Source organism: Vombatus ursinus, unplaced genomic scaffold (assembly GCF_900497805.2).
Source record: "Vombatus ursinus unplaced genomic scaffold, bare-nosed wombat genome assembly UNPS02014813.1, whole genome shotgun sequence".
In the NCBI taxonomy this organism is placed as follows: Eukaryota; Metazoa; Chordata; class Mammalia; order Diprotodontia; family Vombatidae; genus Vombatus; species Vombatus ursinus.
Genome location: NW_020954591.1, coordinates 13,756,721 through 13,767,357, shown reverse-complemented (window position 1 = coordinate 13,767,357; position 10,637 = coordinate 13,756,721). Strand labels below are relative to the sequence as shown.

The 10,637-nt window shown below is 33.5% G+C and overlaps 1 protein-coding gene across 1 annotated transcript in view; it reads right to left on the bottom strand.

The window, feature by feature from the left end:
- Positions 1–298: 298 nt before the first annotated feature.
- The window catches only part of USP12 (ubiquitin specific peptidase 12), a 125,259-nt gene continuing 114,920 nt past the window's right edge, over positions 299–10,637 (bottom strand). The window contains exons 7-9 of the mRNA XM_027835122.1: positions 9,846–10,043; positions 4,057–4,135; positions 299–3,684 (exon numbers count right to left, since the gene is read on the bottom strand). Coding sequence (XP_027690923.1) covers positions 3,583–3,684; positions 4,057–4,135; positions 9,846–10,043 — 379 coding nt within the window. The 3' untranslated portion in view covers positions 299–3,582. The remainder of the gene's footprint in view (positions 3,685–4,056; positions 4,136–9,845; positions 10,044–10,637) is intronic.

The window sequence follows — 10,637 nt, the reverse complement described above, 5'->3', positions numbered from 1 at the left end:
CCCAAGATAAGAAGTCCTACCACAGAGATAGGCAGATTAAATATAATCATCCATGCCTTATAGATGAGTCCACTAAGGGATAGAAAGATTAGTTTTACCTAACATGTGGCTAGCTTAGATATGTATCTCACATGGATATATTCATTTGTTTACTATTTTACACATGGGCTAATAATTCCTGGAAAAATTCTACTGGACATTATTGTAATGTCTTATGAAAGTACCTACTTGTATTTGTCCTAGAGAGCCAAGAAGACACTTAATGTGTTTGTTGAATACCACTGCTTTACCATTGACCTGGCTTTACAGAAAAATATTTTTATTCTCCTTAGTGTCTATTCCAAATTCTCATAAAATTACTGAAGTAAAAGACAAAAAAACACTTAAAAACCCCCCCAGCACAAATAAACCAACTTTAATAGATTATTTTGTATTTATATTGAGCCGTTCCCCGAGGAGCTCAAATGTTTTACAGACATTATATCTAATTAATCCCCACAACAACCCTGTGAGGTAGGTAAATGGGGGGTAGGTATTGCTCCCATTTTACAGACAGGGAGAGTGAAGCACAGAGAGGTTAAGTGACTTGCCCAAGGTCACACAATTAATTTACTGAAGAGCAGGATGATTCAGAATCTATTTCCCAGCTCCCAGCCCAATATTCTATTTGAATTGCCTCATGAAGTCTTTCACAAAAAGTGTCATTAAACAAAGTATCAGGAGTAGTACATTATGAAAGTGAGGTCTTTGTACTGCTGCCATCAAGGTCATAAAAAACAAACTGATGGCCAGAGGCAATGAGGCCCATATACATATAGCTCCCATGTCCCTTTCTCCCAAGCTCACAGCTACTGTCTCTAGTCATCTTCTAAACACAAGATTTATAAGACAGAGGCCATGTGACTCAAGAGTAGGACTTCATATAGGATACTCACCCTTTAAAGAAGATACTTCATAGAAATTTTGCTCCAATATACAAAATATGGGACTGCTATCCCACTGAACATTTACATAGTTATACAGCAATCAGCCACCATTTACAACTTAAGACAATCTTTCCCATTCTTATCTTAATCACAATCAACCAGACAACTTTATAATGCTTTCTATATTGGTCATTTTTCTTGCTTACTATATTATATTCCTTTCTTCCCCACCCCAACAGTTTAAAAAATAAACTATAGTTTCTGACATCAACTTTGACTTTTCACTTAGCTTCAGTTGCATTAGAAGTAAAAAGTAAATTTAGAACTATCACTCCCCCAATCCCTACCCCCACAAATCATTTTATGAAATATAGCGTAGATGTTGTGAAGAAACGGAGAAAAAATTGTGTGACTATCACTGAAATAAAAAAAAAATGCTGTAACTTGCTAAAGTATGAAATATAACCTTGGCTTTTAATACACTTTAAATGTAAAATGTAAAAACAAACATTTATTAGTTTGCAAGTAACATGATATTATGCAAAGGACTTCTTTCTTTCTGACACATACTGTGGCTTGACCCATGAAATAAGATGATTCAGCCTTCACTTTCTTCCTTTCCCCTGTACAGAGAGAGCTGTAGAAACACAGCTCTAAATTCCAAGATAATTTGGTATAAGCCCTTATAATAAAAATCTCATTTACTTCCATTTTCATGACTTTCTTTCACGTGCTTGGTTTTTCTTTCTTTTCTTTTTTTATTCTCTCTGCAATGCTGGTAGGTTAGGCAGGCTATGTACAATTTGTACAAAAAAATTCTAGCCAAGGTAAGGCTTTAGAAACTTTGCATCTTCAAAAGCAATTTGTTAAAATACAGCTCTACTTTCTTCCTGCACATTGGTTTAAACAGCCCAATTAGTTAAGTGACCCTGTTAAAGATCTGTTCAGCTGAACGAATAGGTGAAGTCTTTTCCTGAGCTAAAAGTAAATGCTAATAATAGCAGCGAAGAAAACATTCTTTTTTTTCCCATATTTTAACAGTATTAATAAAATAACTTTAGAAAATTACAGTAAAGCAAAAACAAATTACTCTCTGAATAGGGGTGACAAAGAACATTCAAAGCCTGATTGCTATTATTTGGAATATATATTCAATTATTTTTCTGTTAAGTTACATTCAGCCACTGTCAGACAACATAATGATGCAAAGAAAAGTGTCAATGGCAATAGTTTACATATATTTTACACTACACATTACCTGGTGCTGCCATGATTCAAATAGTGTCTAAAGTTATTTTTTAAAATCCAAAACAGAAAATCTTATACAAACAAAAAATTTAATTTCTGAAAATTTTTTCCAGTATTATTTGCAAAACTGCAAAAATGCTGGCTTTGTCTTTTTGGATTCCTAGACTATTCAAGAAAATTTAATATTGAAAGGGTGTACACTCAGCTAATCATCCAGGCTGCTAAAGAGTGAGTGGATCATTTCATAAGGAAAGAAATGTGACATTCTGAAATTATCGTAATAAGTAATGTCAGGTTTTCCAAGCAAATCCTCAATGTGAACAGTTAGTATATTTAAGGACTATAAAGAATAACATATCACCACTGCACCAGCATCTCTTTATGGTACACATTTCTTTTACCATTCCAACAGGTGTAAGAAAAATTTCAGAGCTTTTTTATTTCATCCAAGTTGAATACAATACATGATTTAGAAATTAAAATGACAGAAAAAACTATTTAGACAGAGATACCAGTTACTCCTGGAAAAGAAAAATTACCTCCTCTCATAGAATTTTTCTTAAGATATCCTAACTGATTTTAAATAGAATTTAAATTTATCCTTCAAAATAGAAAATTAAACACTTAAAAGGGTATAACTGACTAAAGCTAACAGAAGCATCCTTAAAACTTGTTGATAGAATCATTGACAATTCATACAATACTTAGACTCTAGCAGATACAATAAGTCAAATAAATAAGAATAAACTATAATTACAGAGCCAGTCTTTCCCCTTGGGGAAGCAAAAAGCCATCCTTGACCAATTGTTCCCTACATATACATATACTGTATATTATTAGAAGCTTCTTCAGAGAAGCAAAACATACTTGCCTCCCTGACACTGGAGTTCATCATGTTAGTCTAGCATGTCAGGAAGGCAACTACAAGTGTTGGGCCCAAGAATATTTCAGGTTTACTCACGAAAAACCACAAAATATGCTCTCCAAACTGAACATAAGCCAATTTATGCAGTGTATTCAGTGTCTTCTTCTTAAATAATCAATACAATCTAGCACAGGTTCCTATTCTTTCTAATGCACCCCAAAGGCTTTCAAATTTATGGGTGCAAACAACAAAGAAAATATGCACATCAATTACTGGAAGGCTACTCTGACAAGAGAAGCTGGTATCTCTGATTTCAAATTATTCTCGCATGGAACTGTACAGACAGCATGATACCTGAGCAAATAAATCAACTACCATGATATGAAGGGCTTGTTAATCCATAGTCTTTGCGTGTTGTGTGCAAATTGCACTACTGCCCCCTGAGCTCCCTGCATTTCACTTTTCTTGAAAAATCAGTGCTTGATCCTTTCCAAAATAACCAAAGAAATGAGGCAGAAAGTATTTCTTCACCACAGTTCCCATTCAGTCCCGAGACTGATAGAAGAGGATGTAACCAGACTCGGAGTTCTTTGAGATGTCTGATGTCAACCCGTAGAATTCTTCAATAGCTTGTGCATCTATTTTCTGCACGACACAATGCAAAAATGGTAAGAAACATATAAATGATGTTTTTCTTTTTCACAAATACAACATAATTTCTTCAATTTTAAATGGAACAATTTAGTTCTCTCCTTTAAAAAATAAAATCCTATATCCTCTATTATTCCACTTAAAGTACTAAAGAAACAGCTAATGAAACTACTCAATACAAAATATTGAAAAGATGACAATATGAGAGTTCTGAGATGAAATCAGACACTTATATAGGATTTAACATGTCACACATAGGTTACAGAATATCAAGTAAGGGAAAAGAGGTATGGCATTCACAAAAGAAAGACTACACATTATGGAATTTAAAAGAAAATAGAAAAATGAAAGGAAAAAACTACTTACCTCTACAATGTCATCATCAAACAATAACCAAAAATCGTGACTCTTAACTATTGCAATGTAATGGCCTCGATTAGGACCACTATAAAAGAGAGAAATAGAGGGCATTTATATTGTGCTGTGACACTTAATTTCAAGTTTTTGGTCTCTAAATTTCAGGCTATAGAATAGGGGATATGAAAGCACATCACATAACCCTTACCTATTTCTTCTGATAACACATTGTCAAGCTGATTTAATTCCTAGGCTATTCAGTTACAAAATTAAATGATTTCTTTAAGAAGTGCTTTAAAGAAGTACCTCCTAGAACAGTTACTTTATATATAATTGTGCTGTTATACCTATTATTTAATTGCTTTTTGTTTTAATAGGCTAATTTCAAAAACTTTTCATAGCAAAATTCTCTTATATCACTTACTAAAGATAAAATCTTCCAGAAAGGAATGAGCAAATGGAAGATATAGAATCTATTTTCTTGAAATCAGGGGGAAAATGAAATAGATTTGGTTTATTTGAGCTAGAACAGAATTCTAGAAAACATTTCAAATGTACATATTTTACTTTTGCTTTCAGGTGACATACAAGGGGAAAATGATACAAATATTAAATCACTAGCCCATTGGTTTTCACTTAACTAAAAGATAAATGAAGAATTACACTAGACCAGGGGTGGGGAACCTGCAGCCTTGAGGCCACATATGGCCATCTTAGGTCCTCAAGCGCAACCTTTTGACTAACTCTAAACTTCACAGAACAAATTCCCTTAATAAAAGGATTTGTTCTGTAAAACTTGGACTCAGTCAAAAGGACATATCCAAGGACCTAGAAGGCCCTCAAGGCCACAGGTTCCCCACCCCTGCACTAGACCCAAATAAAGAGGAGTGGTAGAACAAAATAGTAAGTGGATCTGAATGAAAATTAACTGGATTTTTACATGGGCCCCTGATTCAGGTCCTTGCTATTTTTTTCTTTCTAGGCAAAGACCAAGTATGATACAAAAGAAAATAAAAGATGCTGCATCCAAGGATTGAAATCTAAATTCCAAATTATCAGACTTCCGAATAAACAATTATACTATACTATTAGTGGCACTTAAGTATACATTCTTACTATCATTAAGATATATGTGTATATTCCTTTAAGTAAATTTAGAAGCCTGGATTAACCTAAATTCTAAACTGGCAGGTAGGTCCTGTGGAATTCCTTCAAGTTACAAACTTTCCACGTTTGCCAAAAGTATTACTACACGTGTATGTATGTAAAACATGCATATTTCTCCTATATGACTATATACCCTGGACATGTCTGTTGAGAGAATAGTGTTAGGTAAGAGAATAGCCTATAGCAGAACCTTATTGTATAAGTAGTAGTAGTATTACCTTTTAAAATTTTCATTACAAAGAAAAGTATCTATTAAAAGAAAAAAAATCAGGTTTTTGATAGGTCCATTTTCTCTACTTCTAGAGGTTTCAATTGTTAAATTCTCTAACATTCCAGGTACAGATACAGGTTAAAAATCTTCAAACATTTTAAATAGAGGAATTAAAAGTAAAAGCTACAAAATGAAAAGGACAAAATGAGCAAATAGAAAGAATAAGGAACAGAAGGCTGAGAAGGAAGAGGTGGTGGGAAGGGGCTAGGAAGGTACAAAAAGTCAAAGGTTAGCAATTAGACAGCTTTTTTATAGGAATACATCTGATTTAAAGAATGTTGTCCAAAAGCTAGTTTTAGAAACTAATATGAAATGAAGGGCTGAAGCTCCTAAGTCTATGACAAAGGAAGTTATTTATACGGGAATCACTCTCCTCATTTAAATAGATGTTCCCTGAGACTCCTTTTATGGATTCAGAGTTAATTTCCAAAGACCAAACTGTATCACAGATAAATGTTTCCCTGGTTCTTACATGTGAGGAAGGTATTATGGTACAATACTGAGGTCTAAACACAGTGTGACATTCCATGAACTGCTCCTTATTTTGATTGTACTATGTCGATTTGCATAAACCTACTGACATGATAACTACTGAAAATGCTACATGTGTTGTTTTCATAAAAGTAAAAAGCTCAACAACGTTTAAAGTGTTCACAGAAAAATGTTTGTAATTTTTAAGTAACACTGGGGGGGGTGGAGTATTTAATTAGAGGGTGTGACTTTAAAATAGTGGAGTGCACAGCTTTGTTATGGTGTACTTCAAATATCAAAAACCTTTGAGAAGGTATTCAGCATCTCATCTGTTTGCCTGGCTTAATTTCATCCACAAATGAAGTGAATCTAAAGGCCTGGACAGAATTACTTAATCTTACAAAATATACTTTTAACTTCTTATCTATACTTTTAAAAAAGTTTTTAATTAAATTAATAAGTAAAATCTGCCTTAATGACCATTATCATAAAATCAATACCCAGACAATTACTTTAAAATAATCCCATACAATTTTCAATGTGTCCTGCTCAATCTTTAATTAAACAAAAAAGTGAAACTGATTAAATTTTTTTGAACTCAAGGCATCATTTAGAAAAGTTCCTTTTATATTTTTTATTAAATTTCATTCCTTGTTATTTTGACTCTGTATCAAAGTATCAAATTTCTGAAAAATGGATACAGTACATTATTTTATGCAAACGCCTTTATAATAAACCAATAATTTATGTATCCATATGAATGGATAATGTATAAGAGCAAAAAATTACATGTGGAAAAACTTTGAAAAGTTTTATGCAAGTGTTAAACATTATATAATTATAGAAATTTGAGGGCCAAAGTTGGTAGGGCTGTGAATTGGTCCTGCCATTCTAGAAAGCACTCTGAAACTATACCTCCGAAGTGACTAAATGTGAATACCTTTTGTCCCAGACATTCTACTAGTAGGTACATATTCCAAAGAGATCAAAGAAATGGAATGGATCCATTGTATCAAAAATATTTACAACAACCAATTTTACTGCGGTAAAGAACTAGAAAAGAAATGAGTATTTACCAATTAGGAAATGGCTAGAAAAATTATGAAAAATAAATATAATGGAGTACTATTACACTACAAGAAATGAAAGGGAAAGATTCTAAGAAACCTAGGAAGACTTTATGAACTGATGCATAGTGTAGTAAGCAGAACCAGAAGAATTCATATAATTACTACAATAATGTAAAGAAAACAACTTTGATAGCTTTAAGACCTCTGGGTCAATGGAATGACTAATCACAACTCTGGAAGACTGAAGATGAAGTACATGCTTTCCATCTCTCAACAGAGGATAGATGAACTAGGGACAGAGAATGAGCCATTTGTTTTCAGATACAGACAATATGTCAATTTGTTTTGTTTGACTATACTTATTTTTTAAAGTAAGGGCTTTTATTTTGAAGGATAATGGAGTTACAATAGTGACGCAAAAAAACCCAGCATCAACTAAACTTTAAATAAATACACAGAATAGAGCAGAAAGTTCAGAAAAGGACAAAGAAAAGTGAGCAATAGTGCTATCATGTTAATTTTAATATGTAATTTTTTGAAAAGTTGCATATAGATTCATACTTTCATATAACATTTCTTCTTTTTAGTTTTTTCTTTTTGCATACTGAAATGTTTATGTTTGATAAGTTTATAGTGAAAAAGTAAATTTTTTAAAAAATGAATTCCTTATATCATTTAGGAACGTCAAGTCACCTTTTAGACATTGGAAGATACAATTCTGGATATTAAAGGTATGCTAAAGGCTAAAGGCTTCCCTTATGTTCTTCACTTCTATATAATAGTCTATAACCCCGTCTACATGATCATAAGATTTACAGCTAGATAGAACCAGATTTTCTAATTTAACCTTTCAGTTTTACAGATGAGGAAAATGAGGCCTAGAAAGGTTAAGTGGCTTGCCAGAAGTCAACACTAGGTATCACTCAGTGTGGAGTAATGGAAACGACACTAACCTTGGAGTCAAAAGCCCTGAGTTAAAATCTTAGCTTTGTTATTTACTAATTATATGAAAGAAAGTAAATCACTTCTTGCTCTTAACCTAAGTCTCCTGTTCTGGGAATAACATTGCATTACCCATGTGTCACATGGTTATTGTGAGATTAATAAAAATGAAATATTAACATTTTTGCTCTAAGAATATTCCAGTGAACTGTAGAGAAATCAGGAAGGTTAAGGTATTCCCACCCTTCTCAGCTAACACTATTGCTGGCATAGCTTGGGAATCAATCCCAATTATTCTATAACAAGGTGGTTTCCTTCTCTTTCAGAAACAGGATTTTAACTTCATCTGTTCTGTTCTTCCCACCAAGCATCTACTGGTAAATTTAGGCAAATGAATATTTTTACTATACTTCAGAATTTTGCTGTCTATTCTTGTTGCCGCTCTGACTTTGGTAACAATGTATTTTAAGTCTGGGACAAAAGAAGTGACTGATAAAAGAGTAAAAATTGTAAAGACAGTTTTTTTTGTAATAAGGGCAGCACTTCTTACTTCACAACACAGAAGAAGCCATATAAGTACTAAAGACAATAAAGCCCAGAAAAGAGCCCATAGGGATTTTTCCCACCTCTTTTTCATTTACTGGGAAAGGCTAGTCGGCAGTTATCATATATATGGTTACAAAATATATTTTGGAGCAACTTTAGAAATAGTTTTCAAAATGGAACTAACTGATAAAACATTTTATCAACCTAAAGTTTTCATCAGGCTTTTTGGGATACTATTTTCCTTTTCAAACATTAATAAATACTGTGTTTTGGGCTATTTCAGCAATACTTTTTTGGATACTTATGATGTGTAATGCATTGTGCATATGCAGTACATACAGCATCTGCCATGAAACAACAATCATTTTTAAAGGCCATTAGCAATGCTGGGAGCAAAGAGAACTGTCGATATTCCATCACTTGCTCTTAGTTTAACAGGCACAGATTCAGGTGACACCAAGCATAATGCCTTTCATTCTGCCTCCCATGATTCATTCCTGTCTCCCAGGGGTGGGAAACCTGACGCTTCAAGGCTACATGTGGCCCTCTCGGTCCTCGGGTGCGGCCCTTTGACTGAATCCAAACTTCACAGAACAAACCGAGAGGGCCACGTGTGGCCTTGAGGACGCAGGTTCCTGACTCCTGACAAAACAGAGGTGGGAAAAACAGAGGGATGGGAAAAATGTGGAATTTTTATCTGATGGAACATACTACTGGAAGATTGTCTAAAGACAAGGAAGAAGGATGACAATCTAGAATAAAAGTGGCAGGGAAAATTCTAAATAGGCAGTGCAAACTGTCTTACTTGGAATTTTAAGAATTTGTTTGGCTTTCATAATTGTACTACAAGTATACTTTTTCTAATTATTTGGCTGGACTTTGCAATAAATATCATATACATAGGCATAATACCTTGTACACAGTAGGCTATAAAATACAATAAATTCTTCCCAGGAATAATTTTTGGGAGGGATTGAGATGAGGAAAGTTTGGGTTTTCATTGGAATAAGGAAATCCTGCCAATGCAAAACAGCAACTGTTACACAACTTAGAGCCTTAGAGAGCAGCCCGGGCCCTGAGAGGGTCAGTGACCTGCTCAGGTAGACAGAGCCAGCAATTGTCAGAGAAGAAGCTAGACTCGAGGCTTTCTGGCATCCACAGCTTCCTCTCTATCTGCACTGTCTTTCTTAGAAGATATATCATTTGTAAAGGTAAAGAATTTTTTAAAAAAATTATAAAATAAAATCTTAAAATTAATATTGTTATGGATTGCTTTGCTAGTTTACAAATGTCTCTGATAAACACATACAGGAAAGATAAGTTACTATTACCTTCCACAGTGAACCACAACAGCCACAAGGTCGTACATTCTGTCAGGATTGGTGGCATCTCCTGAAGTGTTAAATAGTCGAAGTTCTAAAGGAAAAACTACCCGATAAGAAAGTTTTGTGTATCGGTGAAGCTGATCCATATATTTGAATCTCTTCAAGTGCAGCGCCAAAATCATGGGCAGTTTTTTTACTTTCATTCTGTTAAGGAATTTTTTTAAAAGTCAAAAAATATGTCCAAAGTACCACCAAAAGAAACAAAAGTACAAGTCATCTCAATGGAATAGAATTCAATCAACATGCACTTTATGTTGTCATTCAATATCACAGCTTTTTTTTTGCATTCTACAACAGTTGACCAAAATTTAAGAGAGAAAATATACGCACAAAAAAGCAATTGCTAGAAGAATAAATCTTTTTCAATTAAAACAGGTCTTTTTCTGTCTTAACTATAAAGAACAAACATATATTAACAAAGGAAACATCATTCATCCTTTTCTAATATTACTTTTGGTTGGGCAATTTGAAACTAACAGTAATATTTTAATTCCATATTCACAAAAATCATAGTTTTGGAGTTAGAAGTAAACTCAGAAATTATCTAACGCAAACCTTTCATTTTACAGATGAGAAAATGAAGGACCAGGGAAATTTACTGAGCTGCCCAACATCACAATAGCAGTAAGGATAAGAACTGATATTTATGGCTTGCTAACTAATGTTATAGGGAAAGAGGATTTATGATACTTATTTCACCTATTCTCTACTTTTAAAAAAGATTCATATGATGCCTTG